Below are 19646 nucleotides of genomic sequence, written 5' to 3' on the forward strand. Positions count from 1 at the left end.
ATAAAAAATTCGTCTCACACGAGTTTTTATCATATATATATATATATATATATATATGTTTCATAGAGGTTCCATCCAATAATACGGTTGGTGGATGGAAAGATGCAAAATGGAGGGGAAATCAATGTATATCATATGATTTATGGCGATTAATTATTTTTTGACGATTTAAAAATATATCAAAATAATAGTTTTAAGTATCAATTAATTGCATACCGCAGACCACAATTCAATCAGATAAACTTAACTAGACAAGCTCATTGCGACAAACTCGAAAGAAAAATTATTGGTGAGAGAAATAAAATTTACGTTCGTTTGATATCGTGCTCACCTATTTCATCAACTTGAAACACGATGTGTGAGTACGATATTCTATTCTTATTATAATATTGATATTCCTTTTCTAAATATAAGGTTAAAATTTTAGAATTAATTCAATATCTTTTATTGGTTTGGAAGAGGCCAAGTGCACTGTGAAGTTAGCGGTGGGATTTGGTTATAATTAGTCGTGGCCACAAATATAAGCAAATTGTGAAAACCACAGTCGATTTTATATTTTTGGTGTCTATCTATTTATGGTTGGTTTTTAGGTTTTATGTAAATCTGCGGGGGACAAAAACCTTATTTTGTTTCCACCTAAATTTCATGTCTTCTTTTCTACAAAAGGTTTAGGTGCATATTGTGACATGTTTGTCTCTTTACAGGAGCTTCATTTTTCTTTAAAAAATTTAAATTCAGTCAAATTACCACTATATACATATATAATTGTTATTTTTTTTCTCTTAAAAAATAATTTTTTCCTTCTATTTTTTATTTAATGTTATATCAATTGATACCAAATTCTAAAAATCTAAAATTTTATCTTTGATGTCTTGAGTTCAAGTGTTAAAAGAGAAGAAAAGAATTCATTTTCAGATATAAAGATATGATATGAATAATGGTGCATGGGTACGCCTGTGAGAGAGAAAATTCTAGAAAAAGCTTGATATCGGGATAACTTATGGGTCTTCTTTTGTAAACGGACTCCATTTGAGACCTTCTCTTTTACGGTTTTTCTCATGCACTATTACTCACGACATATCCTCATCCTTGGAAAACTTTTTTTTTATCAGAACATATTTATCACGCTAAGTGATGAATATATACTATATTACAAATGTTGATGGTCTTAAAATAATTAACTTTTCACGTAATGATGGTCTTTAAAATATATTTATTTAATAAAACATCATAAAAATAAATTTAGTAAATCAGTAATTTAGTTATAATCACCACATCTCATCTAGCTTCAAATATTTTAAAACCACTTAAATATTTATTTACTAAAAAAATCATAAACTTAAAAATAAAAAAATTATTTTTGTATGTTCTAAAAATAAAGTTTTATTTGAGTCTAATTGTGGGACTCCTGGATGCATAGCACGAGTGGGAGGACAATAATGGGAGGGGTAGGGCCCAGTGGGCTCTAGACCTGACTCTTAGGCAGCCCAACAGTCCCTAATCGTTGACCCTACGTCACATATCCGACGGCTGAAATCTGTTCCTCAGAATAAAAGGCAGTACGGCAATTCTGCGGTGATTTGTTGAGGATTTGTTTATGTTTAAAGGCTTCCCAAATTGCATAAAACCCGGCCTCCCATTCGCCTCGGATCGTTTACATTATACGTATATATACGTACAAATACCTATACACGAGAGAAATATATAAATATGGATACCAATACATAAATTCACGTACATATATATAAATCTGACATAGACCTCAGCCGTTTCTGTATATCTATGTGAATATATGCCAAGACCCTCTCCCATTTGTGTAGCTGTTGGGACTCTCTCTTTTTTTCTGGTGGTGTGAGAAAAGGGAATAACAGTGAAAAAGGTGGAAGAAAGGTAAACGACGGAAAATATAGAGTTTGCTGGCTCTTTGATCCCGGTGTTTGAATTTTCTTGGTTTCTTGATTGTCATCGTTCTGATTCTTGATTCATTTTATTGTATTATCTATTTGGTTGTGCTGTGATCAGTTCTTGTTTATTTTCTTGATTGATTCTTGTCAGATATTCAGTGTCTTTGGAAGTGTTGATTTAGGAGCCCATATTATTCAAAAAAGGTTTCTTCGGGTTGTATAAATTTTGAGTCCATGTTTGATTTTCTGACATGGCTTTTGTTTAAAAATCGGTGTTTTGTGTGTGTGTGTGTGTTTTTTTTTTTTGTTTTTTTTGTGTTTGTATTTTGTTGGTTGTAATTGAGTCAAGATTGATAGTCTTGCAATATTGATTGGCGGCCTCTTTTTTTAATTGGGAATTTGACTGCTTCCCTCAGCAGGTCAATATTGTCTTGCCGAGGGATTTAATTTTCAGTGTTTCTTAAATTTGTTTTGCTTTTGTATGATCAACTGGATTCTGTTTTTACATCAATTTCCTGTATTAGTTTGATGATTTTCGTGAAGAAAAACACACTTTTTTTTTTCTCTTTTCCAGCTTGTGCCGCTTGCCTGTAATCGAAGAGAGTACAGAGTCATCTTTGCTTGAAATTTGTGATGGCGCGATTCTGATTGTGTATTTCTTCACGAATTGAAAGTACGAAACAATAAAATCAGATAATGTGAAAATTCTCATTTAATTAAAGGAAAGAAGAAAGAAATCCGCTTCTCATGGAATTTTAAATCATGAAAACTCCATAGACGAATACAACTTTGACAATATGATCTCTTCTGTCTCGCTTTGCCGCATGTTCTTTCCACTCTGTCTCATCTCGAGCATGTCATTTGTGTAGATTATGTTTGTAAATATTAATCATGCGGGATACACTCTTTATGTTTAAGGTGGGTTGTAGATTTTTTTTGGGATTTTGATACGATGTTGATTATTTTTTGGCTAAGCTTCTACATGTGAATGTATTTGTTATTTTTTCCTGTTCTAACCAAGTTCTATTGATGCTGACACATGCCAATTTGTAAATATTTAAAGTTTAGCGCAATAGTCCCAACCTGCTGACATATTGGTTGAGTGGGAACTATTCAACCTGGAAGATGCGATCATGGATGATTCTTATCTTCTTGTTTAATTATGTGTTTTATAACTATTACATAATCTGCTCATACTTCATTCTTTAATCTGCATATTCACTTTTTTCATCTCACTTTTTAGCCTCATATTTTTTTAACTGTTCTAAGCTAAGCTTGGGTAATGTTCACCATTGACAAGCCCTATAACTGCAACATGGTTGTGATTTTTGAGCAATTTTTCTCCCAGTTATGCCGTCTTTTATCTATTCAGACAAGATGCAAGAGCCCCTTTGTGTGGTTTAAAGTAGGCGAACTACTATTTATTTTAAAGATGCTAGTGTTTTGCTGGAACAGGATAGAATCTCCTACAACAAATAGCCATGGATGCATGCTCTGGTAAAAGAAGTGCAGGTGCTCTTACAAAAACCAAAAAGGGATGTAATGTTAACTTAAAAGATTCAGCTACTGAAAGGGATCAAAATATTCAATTTTGTTACCGAATAGGATGCAGTGGGAGAATTAATTATAGTCAGAATGCAAAACATGGAACCTCTGATACATCCAAATGTTATAAGCCTTCTTTACGTTCTCTGAATAGGAACAAAACATATGGAAATTCCTCTAGGGGCAATTCTGTGATAACCAGTGCAAAAGAGTTGAATTCTGATTCAGTGAGCAAGTTGTCTTCCCGACTGAAATCTTATCCATCAGAAGTTGGTCGTTCTGGTGATTCAGAAGGTCTAGAGCCAACGCCTTTACCCTGTACGAGTCTAACTGGAAAATTTACTTTGACCGAAACAGGAAGTTCTAGTGCATCATCAAGCATTAGACCTCAAAAAATATCTCCGATCAGATCAGGTTTGCACAAGCCAAACGCTCTACCTCCCTCTGTTTCAGCAGTTTCTAAAAGCCCATACCAAGGCCCGTCTAAGGACGGTTGTGGGAGCAGGTATGGTCTCAGGAGTCTGAAATGCAATTCCATACCCGATGTCGTACCATCAAGTTCATCATCATTTTCAAAGCCAGTCAGAAAGAATCTGATGAATAAGCAAACCCCAGAAAGGGAAGTCTACTTGTCTCGTAGAAAAACAACCGCTGCATCATCCGTTGATGGGAATGCGTCCCCTTCAACTTGTAGTAGCTCCGTCTGTGATTCAAGAAATAGTAATCGTGCTTCTGGTGAGGTTAACAATGGTGCCACTTGTTTCAGGACTCAGAGGAGAGTGAATATAAACAACAGGACAAGGCTTTCTTCCAGACCAAATATAAGGAACAGTTCCTCTGCTAGGAAACCTGCTTCAGGTAGCCCTCAGTTTCCTCAATCTGGAACACCTATCAATATTGGTGGCTCAAGTTCCTCACAGCACTTTTCAGCAAATGGTTTTATGAGTGGTTCAAGCTCTTATAGTATTTCCAGCAGCAATGATGATTATCAATACACCTTACCTCTCACTTCGGGTGAATTCGGTTGTACCCATTTCATGAGTCATGATGCATTACAGCGATACAACATTGATGGAGTCGCAGAGGTGTTGTCCTTATTGTGCATCAAAATTGCCTTAGCATTTCGTTTTCCCAAACTAATAATTATTTTAAACATTATAAACTCATGGTGCAGTTATTATTAGCTCTTGAGAGGATTGAACGAGACGAGGAATTGACACATGAGGTTTCTTATCTTCCTTGCTCTCCATAACATCTAATTGAAATATTTAATAATGAGCTTTTCTTCTCGTTTATAGCAAACCCTTGCCCTGGATACCAGTTTTTTCCTCGGTAGTTTGAACTTCCACGACCAACACAGAGAGATGAGACTGGATATTGATAACATGTCATATGAGGTTGGTGTTGCCTTAAGGTTCTTCTGCCGTGACTTTGTCAAATTCCATTGTTGAATGAGATGTCTCAATGATAAGGGTCGTTAGTTTTGTTCCATGGAGATCGTTACCCCAGTTGTTTTTATGATATCTGCTCTCAGTTTTAATGGAATTCAATATGCATTACATCTTCAGGAACTGTTAGCTCTGGAAGATAGGATAGGCTCAGTGAGTACAGCAGTTCCTGAAGAGGCACTGACAAAGTGCCTCAGGAGAAGCATATATCAGGTGGCCTCATCAGACGTACGAGCTTTTGGATTGGATGAAGATGGAGATGGTATCAAATGCAGTATTTGTCAGGTAAACAATTTTTGTTATTTATTTCACCGTGATTATTGTACTTTCCTTATCATCAGCTCCGAGGAAAGTTATAAAGTAATAGAATAGACAATCCAACTTGAACAATTTTTGAACATCTTGTTTCAAATCTAAAACTTGGAGCTAGATATTAACCTGCTCCATGCTAGTTTGCAGAGATTAAGAGTATATGAAAAAAGGCCAGTTAATTGAACTTGAAATTTTACACTAGATGATTAAACCGCTTGATTTCTTGGTATGATCATGTGTTACTCTGTGATCTCTATTCTCTTATTCAATTGATTATAAGATCTCCAGGAGAGCATGTATATACCGTTATAATTTTAAAGCTGTATAAATAGAGTGAAGATTGCACTATAACACAAAACAACCATTATCTGCAGGAAGATTTTGCTCTCGGGGATGAGATTGGCGCATTGGTGGAATGCGAGCACGGGTATCATGTTACATGCATTAACCAGTGGTTGCGGCTCAAGAATTGCTGCCCCATTTGCAAGATTGCTGCAGCCCCATCGGGAACATCTTCTTAGTGAAAAGAACCCTTCTGTGTACAAAATGTGTTTCTTCTATTTTCTTGGATTTTAGTGATATCTAGGCAGGCATTTGGTGAGAACTGTATTATATGGCCACCGGCTGCCTTTTTATGCACAATGCAAATGGATGGATGATACAGAACATTTCTTTGAATTTAAAGTTCTTCTGGGATTTAAATATATTATGGTTGTCAAATTTCACCGTCACAGTTTGACGCAAAAAAAAAAGGGCATCGTAAGTTATTATTTTCGCATCAGAGGACCCACAAATCTTTTCCTGTAGTATTTATTGGCTCGTGCCTCATTGAGACATGTTTAGTTGATGGATAATTTGAAACTATGTATGATAGTGATTAATTTGTAAATTCGTTTTTTTATCGAATTAAATTATGTAGGCAGTGATAAAAGTTATGATAAAAGGTGATGGTTGCTTTGTTTAATGCCAAGCTGGATTTCCCAAAATATGATGGGTTATCCGATCCCTTTGGGTGGCTCAACAGGTGAGAGAACCAAAGGACTCCAGATGAAGTTCAAGGGTTGGGTCTGGTTCTTGAAATTAGAGCGTGACGATTGGGTCCGCCCATGCGAAGCAATAACCTGGGGGAATTGTCCAACAGTAGGCGATTACCAACGCCGCTTTGAACTCAAATTATAGTGAACAATCCTTATCTGGAAGCAGAAACAAGACGTTCTGCTTTTACTACAATATTGGGAGTAACTTTTTTCTGTTTCTAAGCTCTGTTTGGCTCTATTTGCACTTAGGATGTAGATATACTCCCGTAGCTTGCCTCTAGGGCTTCATTTAGTTGAAATATAGTTTCTGTTTAGTGAAAAGCACTTTTAAGTTTCCTATATTTATTTCACTAATTGACTAACAGTTCAGCATATGTGCTGTTTTGTTTGTGGATTACATTTTTGTTCTCTTTGGTGGAGAATATGCTCAATGACTATTCCATCAACTACATTGAAGACTCATATCCCTAATCAAAAGCCCTTAAATTTAGCCCTAAATGGAAGTCTGGTAGGACGAGCTTGTCATACAAGGTTTGTCTAGTATTGTTTATCTGACTAGCGTGGTTTGCAAGCTGTTGTGTTAGTCCGGTGGTTTATCCAGTTTGTATGTACCAAAAGATAACGGTTGCGAGTTCTCGTACCACAAAAAACCCTTAAATCTATGATTAATAGTGGCTAGGCACGGTGCAATACAACAAGTATGAAGAAAGTTATGCCATTTTCAATACAATAATAATCAAATATCCGAAACCAAACTTTCTTGATTCCGTTTTAACTAATATTTGATTGAATCTGTTGATAGACTACCTTTACAACGAACTCCCACTATGTCATAGAAGAACGAGAAGCACAATGGGCAGCTGCACAGAGGACTCTTCATGGTCTTCAACCGTGGGAAATTTCAAACATTTTTGCTGGCAAAAGTAGCTACAGGGAGCTTTTCGAGATTGCGGAGCAAGCCAAACGACGTGCAGAACTTGCTAGGTAGTCAATATGTTCTCGAATTTTGACCAAGTTTTATAAATATTATGGTGCATCTTACAGTTTCTTGAGCTGGTTCAGGGATGGCATCTGAATCAGATTCCTATAATCTTTTGTCAGAGCACACATTTTGCTTTCTGATATGGATCAATGAATTGTTGGTGCAGGCAAAGGGAGGTGCATACGCTGAAGGGGCACGTTGAATCTGTGGTCAAGTTGAAAGGATTGGATATTGACACAACTCAACAGCACTATACAGTCTGATGAATGATCCGTTATATACTACAGATGCATTCATGTACTGAAGAACTTCAATGTAATAATATCGGTACGAGTCTGAGAATTTAACTAGGTGAGGAATTAGTTGCTTCTGTAATTTAGTTCCAAAAATAAAAATGACCAAATGGTTCCCGCTCCAAAATTTACACATTCGATGCACCTGACCAGAGCAATGTGATTACAGAAGAAATAAAATTCGAATACCTTTGGCAAGAAAATGGTTTTAATAAAAGTTGTCATCAGCCCAAGATCTTAGCTAGTGAACAAAATTTTAAGAACTCAATATGAATATAAGGTGAAGATGGAAAGATCTAAAAATATAATTATGACAAATCCACACAAATCCAGATCCATTCTCCCTCCAAAAATGAAGTTTATTGAAGTTTCTGGTTTCAAAATTTCATCAACTGAAATTTAGTTAGTTTCCAGTAAGACTTGGTTATTTTTCCCCAATAACTCATTTTTCCAAGCTGGAACACCGAAGAATCTTGAACTAGGCTGCTCGAAGATTCAATCTTTTTTATGAGCTACGGTAGATGGGTTTATATATATTTTTTTAGAATTGTTGCTCCATGAAAGTTGACATTTTCCCCTCATTTAGAAAACATCACGGGTTTCGAATCCCAAGAAATTCTTGTTTATGGTATGGGATTATCCCTCTTCGCCATCAGCAAAACCCATTATTCCTACCCTCCAGGTTCTTCTCTTTCTTCGAATTTATCCTTATTTTTCACATTTTGAAGCACCTAATCCAAAACCCATGTCAAGTCTTTTTTCTATCAGGTAAACAGTGCAAGTATGCTGGCCAAACAGTGGTAATTGCGCTCACTCTCCATTCTTTGTATGATTTGTGCAATTTTTTTTATATGGAAGAAGGCATCGTTATCTTCGCAGAGAGCGCTACCAATTCGAATCCTTACGGTGGGGAAGAAGAGGTCGCCAGGAGTTCAACTTATAGTTGACGAGTATATTGAGAAGCTCAAGATTTATTGCTCTGTCCAGGATATTAGACTCAAATCCAATCCTAAAAATGCCAAGTTTGTTGAATTTCTCTTTTTTTGCTCTTCTACAAATGTTTTCGTATTAGCTAGCTTGGATAAGGTTTTTTCTTACTTCAGGAAGAATTGAGCATCGGCGAGAGTTTGAAAAATGGGCTTATGTTCGATTCTTTATACATATTACGTCCTTACGAAAGGCTACGTATCTAAAATACTCTAAAAAAAACCATATTTCTGTCCTTTGAATAGGGTTATCTCGAAGCAAAATCCACAATGCTACTTGTTTCTTGAATTTTTAGCCATTTGTTTTGGTGAAAACAATGCATTAAAATGATGGGGTTGGCCATGATTTAAAGGTAGGCTACTAACTTGCTGGACAGAAGTCGTGTTTATTGAGACAAAGTCGGAATTTTAGTTACCTTTAATCTGACAAGTGCTGTATAGTATAATAACACGTTCTACCTGAAATGGGAGGATTTGGCTTTTGTGATGAATGCTATCAACAAACCCGTTGATGTTGCTTTTGTGGTTAACCTTTGATTTTATCTAGTCCACTAGCGTAACTTCGACTTCTTGTTCTTTGGATCGAAATAGTACCGGATAGTAAACAGTATTTGTGGAGGTTTGAATTGTGGTGTTTGTGTGTGTATGCAGCTTGAGCAGTTCGCGACAACTACCACCCAACAAGTGTGAGAATAGCCTTGTTATGCATTTCACTACCATTAGGTGGTTACACTTGCACGATTCATATAGTAAACAGGCTAGAGTATCTCTTTTTTCTCCATAAAATCCTCACTCCTAGTGATGCCTGAATGATTAGTTGTTCTATCGATTATCTCTTATTTAATATCTCAAAATGATATATAATTTATTTAAGATACTTTTGTTTGTCCTCGGTATCAGGGATGTGATGGCTCAGATTGAACATGAAGATATATCTGTGATGAGCCTTGTCAAATCCAATGAATGGGTATAACATAACAGTTGCCTATTTTGATCATCTCGTAATTTGTTAGAGGTCCCTTTTCGAAACTTTTTGTGAACCCTTGTCACCAGTTCACAAAAAGTTTGTTTTGAAATACTTTTAAGAATGCGAAGGGAACAATTAGATTTTAGCATCACGTGATCACAATTTGTCTGAGCAATGCAACAGACTCCCTCAAGAATGGAATCCAAGGCATACGTGTGTATCTTAGTCGGACAAGCTATGCATTGAACAAGCGTGACTGATTTGAAGATTTTATCATCAATGTGAAATTTATGTTCCTAGTTTACTTTTCACTGCAGGTTGTAATGTTAGACGAGCACGGAGCCGACGTGGGATCTGAACAAATGGCTTCTCTCATTGGGGATGCTGGAAACACGGTATGAACTGCCTCAACATATCTTTCTTTTACGAGTTAATTACAAGTTAATCTGTACATCAAATGCTCGTATGGGACACGAAATGCTCATATTTGGAAACTATTCTGTTCCCCTCTTGTGTGGAGCAGGGAGCTTCGAGCATCGTGTTCTGCATTGGAGGACCTTATGGCCATGGAAGACAGTTAAAAGAGAGGGCCGACGTATCAATCAAGCTATCATCCCTAGTCTTGAATCATGAAGTTGCTTTAGTTGTACTCATCGAGCAACTTTACAGGTTTGTATTTTGTTTTAGCTTATTTTTTAAATTCACAGTTATTTTAGATTTAACAAAATAGTGAGATCTGGCAGATCATTCCAAATATATAGTTCATCATATGATTTTTTCAGGGCTTGGACTATTCTCAAAGGCCAGAAGTATCATCATTAGACATCCCCTATTTTCTTCAACTGAGTGTAGCAAATGGTTGGAACTTATAATTGACAATAACTATTACAAATGAAGTGTCTGTGTGTGCACCAAATATATGTTTTTCTGTTGAATTATCCAATCCTCTGTGTCAAGAAAAAAGAGTGCCACTTTGTCTTAATCAGCTTGATATTTTGATGAAATAAACTCGATACGAAGAAAATTACAAGGATGAATATTTCAATATGCCGAGTGTTACAAATCTTACTCTCATATATGAATTATGTGTGAGAAATGAAGTAAATCTAAGAGAAAAAAGGTGACAAATCCAAAAGCTACAAATTTTGTTAGAGAAGAATAAATTTGTTGTTGCGAGTCAAATCTCAAGAATCAAGGCAATTGCAATTGGTTCAGGCAATGCAATTGCAATTGGTTCAGGCAATCCACCGATCAAACTTCTCCTTCTGCAACCCAACAAGTATCTTTCTCACTTCATTTGCAAGCTCAATCACATACTCATCTTCATGGCCTGCTCATATTCAAAACCTCCAAACGTTGCAGACTTTTTTTTTTAAATATTTCGAGTTTTAATTGCAAAACATATCACTCGGAGCATACTCACTGATATCGAACATGGCCTTTTCCAAAAGGAAGAGATAACCCCTGTTGTTTCCACAAGGGCCCAATGCTGTTGCTATTTGAGTAGCCATGCGCTCCAAAGGGGGCTGGTCCTAATTAGTACTTGTTCCTTATCTTGTCTGGAGTCGAACCTTGGGAGAAACATTCTTCCCCTTGCTTGCAATCCTGGTCGCGGTATTATATGAGGGGAACATCATTTTCTCATGGGTGACAAAAAGAATAAGGTTGTTCCAGTCAAGGGCGTGGCCATTGCTAGTGGCACACTACATGAAGGATTCCCCCAGAAACTATTTCTCTGTTTACGAAAATATCGATTCAAGTTGTTAAAATCCATTACATATTCTTGTAAACCTTGTATCAAATCATTGCCACAAACTGATGTAAGATGGGGGGGAATACAGTTGCAAGATATCCTTGTTCTGAATTTGATCTTGCTGACCAATGACCTTTCCGGTCAACATGTATATCAAGGTTGAGCTTTGTTATACCTTGTGAAAAACTGTGACGCTCAAGGGAATATTGATCAAAGAACCAAGAAAACTGCATTCTCAGTCACATAGCATATGCTGAGTCTTAGGTGTTTTTTCATGTGACTAAGTTCCAAGAAACAAAAGCGGAGGATGAAGCGCCAAAAACGAAGAATTGAAAAGGTAAATCCATGGGGATACTTCACAAGCCCAAAGATAAAGCTTGAAGACTCGTGCAACATAAATGGGAAGTTGGAAAACAAAAACAGCAACATTAACGAAGGAGCAAATTTTGTGTAGAATCCTTCGGGAAAATGCATTACAGATAAATGCGATACTTGAATGTGACATTGCTGACGACAGAGATTACAAATTGGCTGGTGTAAAAAATGCTGAGGCTGTAGAAACGGATTTAACGAGACAACAGGGCCATAAGCTTATCGTTTATCTCGAAAAGATTTCGAGAACCCTGAAGGATTTTTCTGATCTGGTTGAACAATGCAAATGATGTTATCGTGAGGGATTGTTTCTTAGTTTTCTTGCTTTTTGTAAAGGCAAAAAATCAATTTAGTCTATAAAGTTTTTCAAAAATATTCTCCAAGAATATCATAAAGATGATTTTGAAGTCTTTTAATGTTTTATTAATAAATAATCCTTATTAATTCTTCATAACACGATATTTCGGAGAACTTGAAGAATCATGATACAAGTGACTTTTGACTTGCCCTCTTCAAGATTATGTTTACCTTATATTTTTTTAAATATAGGAATCATTCTTGAATAACGAACTATTGTCCATTTTCTTGATTCTTGATCGTTTACAAGTTAATCAAATTGTAATTGTAATCATTTGCACAATTCTCTCTTCTTCTTCTTCTTCTTTTTTTTTCATGATTTAGTTTCCCTTCGGCCCACTTCTCATGGCAATTTCTTGATCAAACATGCATCATATCACGTAAAATATAGTTATCTAATATAAATCATTGGATCATAGTCATCTCATGTGGAATATATTGAAGAACATGTAATGTATTGACAAATATAACAATACACACAAAAACTCTTATGAGATGGTCTCACGAGTCAATCTTGTGAGACGAATATTATATTTAGATCATCCATAAAAAATTATAAATTTTTATACCAAAAATATTACCTTTTATTGTCAATATGGATACGATCCAACAATCTTAGGAATAAAGACTTCTGAGATGGTCGTACCCCGACAATTTGTGCTATGCGGACTTGACTATGAGAACAAATTATTAATAATAATAATAAATGTTAGTGCATTTAATGACCCCTTTTGGAACTCTATTGAAAAAAAATACCCAATTTAGTAAAATAATAAAGAAGAATAGGACACATACAGCTCATGTACAGCCTCAGGATTTACGCAAAATTGGAGCATATTGTTAACATAATAAGTTTCTTATATGAGTTACGTTGACACTAACAAAAAGCTCCAGCATTTTGCAAAACGATTTTAATGGCTAAAGAGTTCATAAATTTTTAAATATTACGCATAAATTTTATTTATTTTTTCAATTAAAGTAGATATCTGTCAAAAAAACAAATTGAATTTATTTTTTCTCAAGTACTAGAAGGATTATTCAAATTTTCCAATGAGAAAATTTGCATTTCAGTAAAACAAATGAAAATAGAAAAAAGACTCGACACTATTCTTTTTCTCTATTTCATTAATTGCAGAATAAATAAAAGGTGACAACTGAAACACTGTTTACAAGAAAAAGGTCAAAATCCCACATAATATTCTTGCTTGTAATGACCACCCAACCAAGAGATATAATCTACTTAATTCCCAAAAATACAAAAAAATAAAGCCAAAAATAAAGCCGGCCAAAACACAGCTAATCCTTTTAAATATGGCATACTTTGTATCCGAACATATCTCCCTTTGTCATCTTCAAATCATTAATCATCCAACATGCCTTCCTCAAACAATCAATCACCGTTTCAAGAAACAATGCCAAAACATTTTTAGACATTCATACAACATTTTTTCAGCCAAGATATTCCTTCAAGATCATTATATTATTGTACATAATTAAGTGTTGAACTCTCGAATAATGATCATGGATCGTAACATTCGTCATTGTTTGGTTGTGTTTTGCGTCGTGCTACTTTGTGTTATACCATCATCAGGTGATGAGACGGACACGTCTAAATCCCTCCTCAAGTTCAAAGAATCGCTGACCAATGCCAACATGCTGAGTGATTGGAAAGAACCAGTTGCTAACCTGTGTTCTCCTATTTGGATTGGCTGTGTCTGCACACATGGTGTTTTAACAGGATTGAGACTCGAAGGGATGGGGCTTGGAGGAAAAATCGACATAGAATCCCTATCAAACTTGTCATCATTTACCAGCCTAAGCGTCATGAACAACAGTTTTTCAGGGTCGTTTCCAAGTGATTTAAACAAGCTTCAAAAACTGAGAAGTTTGTATTTGGCAAATAACAAATTCAACGGTGAAATACCGGATAAAGCTTTTTCAGGGATGAAGGGTATGAGGAGAGTGGTGTTAGGAAATAATGAATTCACCGGAAACATTCCTATGTCTTTGCTTCAACTGCCAAGGCTTGTGGATTTGCAGCTTCAGAGTAATCAGTTTGAAGGGGAAATACCGGATTTTTGGCAGGAGAATTTGACAGTAAATTTTTCTTACAATAAGCTAGAGGGATCTATACCTGCTACACTTCGCAGCCAGAATGCAAGCTCATTTTATGGTAATTTTCGATATTCATACTTTCTTGATTTTGATCATCCTTGTCGCGTCTATATCGATTTTATATCACGTAGCTGAGTTTCTTGATCATATAGTTAACTTTTTTGATTATTTTCGAAGTTGATTTCAAGGTTATCGACTTGTTTTTATCTCCAATTTAGTTTGATAATCAGAACTGGTCTAAATATCGAAATCAGTTATCGGATTACTGCTAGCTGTTTACGTCAATATCAAAGGGGCTTCTAATCCAGAAGAGGTATTAAAATATTAGATGACGGTTGTCCAAAATATTTTTTGTAGCTTTGTTTTCAACTTTTTAGTTATGTTCTTTAAGAACTGTAACTGACATGCACGTTGTTCATATGCTACTGACAGCTAAACAGTCGCTTATTATTGGTCTTACTGTTCTGTTTTCTATTAGGAGTGCTGGGAAGGACTGCGACCCTTGATTTGGATGATTTTAAATGATACTTATTGGACGGATTTGAAATTCACGACTATTATTATTATTAAAATTGTATAACTTGATATAAAGCTGATTAAATTCACTTCAAATTTGTTCATCGAAGGGAGTCAAGAAATTTGAAATTAGTCATTTCAATTTCATCAAGCACTTCCTAAATAATCATTTGAACTAAATTCAAGAGTTCGGCACATAACGTTATAATAGATTTAATTACATTTTGCTATTTCTACGTTGATCGTGTGATAACGTTAGAAATAACACCTTTTTTTATTGTAAGAAAGAACATTACTTAGATTATAGAAAGACCATCTCTCTCCCAAATATCGCCATGCAATAAAATTTACTCGCTCACTCATTTTCTGTATTTTGGGGTCTGTTTTATCTGTCAGGAAATAAGCTATGTGGTATGCCCTTAGACATTTGCAAACCAAAGAAATTGACCTGGAAAATCGGCTTAATCATTGCGGTTGCTGTGGGAATTGCATTAGCTGCTATTATCATATTTTTCCTGATATTCAGCAGGCGTGTAAAGCCGCTGAAATACCAAAAATCAATAGACAAATCCCACAGAGAAGATCCAATTTCTAGCCAGAGTGGGACATTCAAGAACAGTGAACATGGAAAACTACAATTTGTCAGAAACAATAGACAAAGATTCGAGTTGGAAGAGTTGCTAAGGGCATCCGCTGAAGTGTTGGGGAGTGGAAGCTTTGGCTCGTCTTATAAAGCCGTGCTTTTTAGCGGCCAACCTTATGTTGTAAGGAGATTCAGACAAATGAGCAATGTCGGAAAAGAAGACTTTCAAGAACATATGAGAAAGCTAGGAAGGCTGTCACACCCTAATTTGTTGCCTTTGGTTGCTTTCTATCACAGGAAAGAAGAAAAGCTTTTGATCGCTGATTTTGCAGAAAATGGGAGTTTGGCTAGTCATCTTCACAGTAAGTTTTTCATCTCCAGATTTTGTTCGGATGTATCTATTATAACCTGAGAGAATGAAAATATACAAAACACAGAAATCACATTTCTTTTTTAAAAAGTTACATGATCTTAACATGTTTGAATTCTCTTGAGAAGGTAAAAGGGGCCCGAACCAACCAGGTCTTGATTGGCCAACACGCTTAAGAATCATCAAAGGTGTTTCAAGAGGATTGGCTTACCTCTATGAGGAACTTCCCACATTAAGTCTTCCTCATGGCCATCTAAAATCGTCAAATGTCCTACTCGACAGCACATTTGAACCCCTTCTAGCTGACTATGCACTAGTACCGGTAATCAACAAGGATCATGCTCAAAAATTTATGGTAGCATACAAGTCACCAGAATCCTCTCAAAATGACCGTGTAACGAGGAAGACTGACGTTTGGAGCCTCGGAATTCTCATTCTCGAGTTGCTGACAGGCAAGTTTCCTGCAAACTATCTCAAACAAGGCAAAGGACCTAGCGCAGACTTGGCTACGTGGGTTAACTCTGTTGTGAGAGAAGAGTGGACAGGTGAGGTGTTCGATAAGGACATGAATTTAGCAAGACGTGGTGAAGGGCAGATGCTTCGACTACTCAAAATTGGAATGTGCTGCTGCGATTGGGATGTGGATAAAAGATGGGATTTGAAGGAGGCCGTTGAGAAAATAGAAGAGTTAAAGGAAAAGGATAGCGATGATGACTTTTCATCTTACGCAAGCGAAGTTGATATATATTCTTCTAGAACAATGACTGATGACGATTTCTCGTTTTCAAAGGCATGAAATTTTGAGAAACTAGTAGACGCCGACTGCCTTTTAGTCTTTACATTCTTTCTGCACAATGCATAGGTAAATATGCAGTTCCACCTTGGTTTATGGATAAAGTCTACGATTCTTTGCAAGTTTGCTCGTGTACTTTGAGAACAATGGATACTACGTTTGATTATTTAATAACCAAAATACTGGCCCTTTTTCTCTCCATCTCTACTCCAATGCTCACTAACAACATATGTAAATATAAATGACAGTAGAGAGAGGATTTATGAGCTTAACATGATCCAAATTTTCTTCGGAGTTTTTTTTATCAATTGCATTAGACTGAAACTGCTACATTTTTTTTTGGGAAACTTGGGAGAAATTATAGACTCTTGAGAAAACTAAAATTCAATTTCTACACGATTAAGCACGATAGGAAAAATTACAACAATTAAGAAGCAACCATCTCTCTCAGTTTTCTGTTTGGATGTGCAAATGGAGCAGCATCTTTTGCGGGTAGTACTTTGCATTGCTCCACTGTTATACAAAATGCTAAAAAGAGAAAATATGAAGATGGCGAGTAAAAAGCAGTAAACGAACGCAATTTAGTAAAAATAAATCAATAAACGAAATAAGTATATTATTGAAAGTATGAATATCGTGTACATAAGAACAACAAGTAAACAGTAAACCAAATCGAGGTACGTAACAACTACAGTTTCTTTAAAATAGATTCATCACCTCGTGTATGTGCTACGAGGATTTAGCCGGACGAGTATTTCTCATGATACAATGGGCAGACAAGTAGCAATGTTGCACAAATTACCACACTGGAGAACGAAATAGTACGTGAACTTTATAAGCAGATCACACATAATCAAAAGCAGCATGCGTAGTGTGCAAACAAGAGAAAGAAAACATGAACGAGGGAGAGAGCGGATGTTTTTGGTGTGTTTTAGAGCATGACGAATCTTCTATTTTACAAGCTAATTGCATCCACACGGAAGGCCAAAAGTTGTCAATACACAGTCATACGAGTTTTATTGTCATAAAAATTTTTTGAAGTGCCTGCATTTATTTAGTTTCAAAATCGGATCACGATCTACCCTATTCATTAAAATTGCTAAAATTTTAAAACCTTGTTGAAAGATTACATTTTCAAGAATATCATTACGTCTTCAGTCTTTTGCCATGCTCGCATGGATTCGGCCATGTTTGCTATTTATTATACTCAAAGAACTTTTGTGCAAGATTTAGGGCATCTCCAACCCTGCACCAAAATGGCGCCAAAATGGCGAGGTTGGAGATGGCCTTAAGGTTGCGTTTAAATGTTTAATCAGCGGCGAAACGGGTTAACGTTGAAGAATTTTAAGTGAATCTTACGCTATTTGATCTTAAATTTAGGGCCACAAGTTGGGTTGTGGTCTGACAATTTTTTGATAAAAGATATGATTTTGAGGCAGATTTGGACCCCACAAAGGTGATAAATGTATGGATATGGTAGCTGTGGTGGAATTCTTGACGGAGAATAGGCAATGGCAGTTGCTATGAAAATGGATGTTGCTTCGGCCCATTCCAGTTGTAATTTGAAGCTCAACTTCCCCTGCATCAGTAAGCCATCGCCATCCAACTCAAAAGCCCGTCTCGACCTTAGACCGGCTGGATGCGTTCCTGTCCAACAACAAGTAACAGTACACAAATTCTTGCTCTAAAGTTTCACTTGTTTGGATTTGAGATATTGTGTTCTTGTTCGTTGGTGTTTCTTTGGTTCCAAACTCGCCCTTCTATTCTGTTTTTCCATTGATTTTGACATTCTGTTGGTTTTTGTTTTGCTTGAAAGTTGGATTCTGGGATTATGTGTGAATCTTGCAGTGGAAGAGGGTGGCTGCTTTGTGAGTTTTGTAAAGGGCAAAAAACCAACGTCAAAACTGCCGAGAGCAACCGGATTTACCGCCGTTGCCCAGCTTGTAAATCTGTAAGCAATCGCCAAATTTGTATTCTTTTGTACAGATTTTGTCCTTTAAGCCTGCCTGCGTTCCTATATTTCAAATGTTATTTGTATTTAGCTACAAAATCTTTTCTGGGTTCGATCGTGTCGCCTTATTCTGTAAAAATTGTGCAGATTGGAAGCGTGTTGTGTTCAAAATGTAAAGTTTTCAGATGTGTTGCGTTCCCGGATCATAATGATGGTGAAAGCCTCACCTTTTGAGCTCAACATAATATAATCTCACAATTTTCTTCTGTCGTGTCGATTGAGTTTCTTTTTTTTTTTTTGGTGTTTGCAAGATCAAGTATGAGAAAATATTGAGTTGACATCCCCACCTAAACCGCTACCATCCTATTAACCACGTTTTGAAAAACATGAAACCATTTTAGCATATGCCAAGAACAAAAAATAATTATTTCGCTTTGAATTTGAGCTTGCTTCAGAGTTTGCATTCGAGCGTCATATATTTGGTTCAGATTTTATTATTGAAACTATTTAGCAAAGGCTTGAATTCGGGTTTGAACTTGTGAGCTTGTGTAAATTATAGGTATATTTATAATGTATAAATTTTAAAAATCATATCGAGCTCGTATAGAAATCATTTAGATTCAAATTTGTTATTGATGGGTTTTGACTGAATGATGGGTTTGGTCAATTAATTTAGAAAAACACAAGAATTTTAGTGTCTCTCCCTATAATTACAAAGTTGATTGCTTGAAACAACTTCAATAAATTATTTGTTAACCGATTAACAATAATATAATTAAATAGTAGAACCCTATTGAATTTTTTCTCGGTTGTAACACACACGATTAGTGTGGTCTAAAAAAAAATTCGTTGACAATTTGATGCAATCCAGTGTGGGCAAATCAAACATAAATTGTAGACTATCATTATCTGTGATATAGACACGCTCTTCAATATAACGAGACAATGAGCTATAAGAATATTTGGTTGACAATTTGATGCAGAATTTTGATGAGTCGACCTCCAGCATGCGAAGCACATATTTCACCAATTGGAAAAATGTAATAGACAGTGAGATTTTCATGGGCCTGGTCGTGGGGATACAATATCCAACCCTACCATTTTCAATAATAACATAGCCACCTACGTAGAATAAGACCCTCATAGTATCCATGTCTGGAGCGAAAACTAAGATACAATGTCATACAATCATAAAAAAAATTAATTATTTGTTTATTACACATATATTAAAATATATATTTTATATTAGATTAAATTTCAAGAATCACTTAAAAAATTATTATTATTATTATTATTATTATTAAAATAAATATTGTCAAATTAATTTAATTACAAAATAAATTTAATAAAACCTATGTTTTT

At 35.7% G+C, this 19646-nt stretch overlaps 3 protein-coding genes across 8 annotated transcripts; all 3 read left to right on the plus strand.

Annotated features, from left to right (window-relative positions):
* The first annotated feature begins 1620 nt into the window (after positions 1 to 1620).
* Positions 1621 to 10417, plus strand: LOC142555565 (putative RNA methyltransferase At5g10620). Of its 6 annotated transcripts, XM_075666484.1 has the most exons (10): positions 6877 to 7230; positions 7395 to 7555; positions 8108 to 8203; positions 8290 to 8321; positions 8401 to 8543; positions 9159 to 9230; positions 9408 to 9474; positions 9792 to 9869; positions 9998 to 10143; positions 10257 to 10417. In XM_075666484.1, exons 2-10 carry the CDS (start codon positions 7495 to 7497, stop codon positions 10294 to 10296), a joined length of 735 nt encoding a protein of 244 aa, XP_075522599.1. In that variant the 5' UTR covers positions 6877 to 7230; positions 7395 to 7494; the 3' UTR covers positions 10297 to 10417. The 6 variants fall into 6 exon arrangements, with proteins under 6 accessions (XP_075522597.1, XP_075522599.1, XP_075522603.1 ...); XM_075666482.1 differs by lacking the exons at positions 8290 to 8321; positions 9159 to 9230; positions 9408 to 9474; ... (1 more) ...; positions 9998 to 10143; positions 10257 to 10417 and adding exons at positions 1621 to 1890; positions 3360 to 4534; positions 4624 to 4674; positions 4748 to 4846; positions 5018 to 5182 and having other exon boundaries at positions 5584 to 7230; positions 8108 to 8289; positions 8401 to 8537; XM_075666488.1 differs by lacking the exon at positions 9159 to 9230 and having other exon boundaries at positions 6915 to 7230.
* Positions 10418 to 13200: 2783 nt separating this feature from the next.
* Positions 13201 to 16886, plus strand: LOC142555563 (putative LRR receptor-like serine/threonine-protein kinase At4g31250). The gene is made up of 3 exons (XM_075666481.1): positions 13201 to 14129; positions 14984 to 15532; positions 15669 to 16886. Exons 1-3 carry the CDS (start codon positions 13472 to 13474, stop codon positions 16334 to 16336), a joined length of 1875 nt encoding a protein of 624 aa, XP_075522596.1. The 5' UTR covers positions 13201 to 13471; the 3' UTR covers positions 16337 to 16886.
* Positions 16887 to 17655: 769 nt separating this feature from the next.
* LOC142556631 (uncharacterized) lies at positions 17656 to 18723 on the plus strand. Its single transcript, XM_075668111.1, has 3 exons — positions 17656 to 17994; positions 18150 to 18284; positions 18432 to 18723. The coding sequence occupies exons 1-3, from the start codon at positions 17845 to 17847 to the stop codon at positions 18516 to 18518; spliced, it is 372 nt and encodes a 123-aa protein (XP_075524226.1). The 5' UTR covers positions 17656 to 17844; the 3' UTR covers positions 18519 to 18723.
* The last annotated feature ends 923 nt before the right edge of the window (positions 18724 to 19646 follow it).

This window comes from Primulina tabacum, chromosome 9 (genome assembly GCF_025594145.1).
Source record: "Primulina tabacum isolate GXHZ01 chromosome 9, ASM2559414v2, whole genome shotgun sequence".
Lineage (NCBI taxonomy): Eukaryota > Viridiplantae > Streptophyta > Magnoliopsida > Lamiales > Gesneriaceae > Primulina > Primulina tabacum.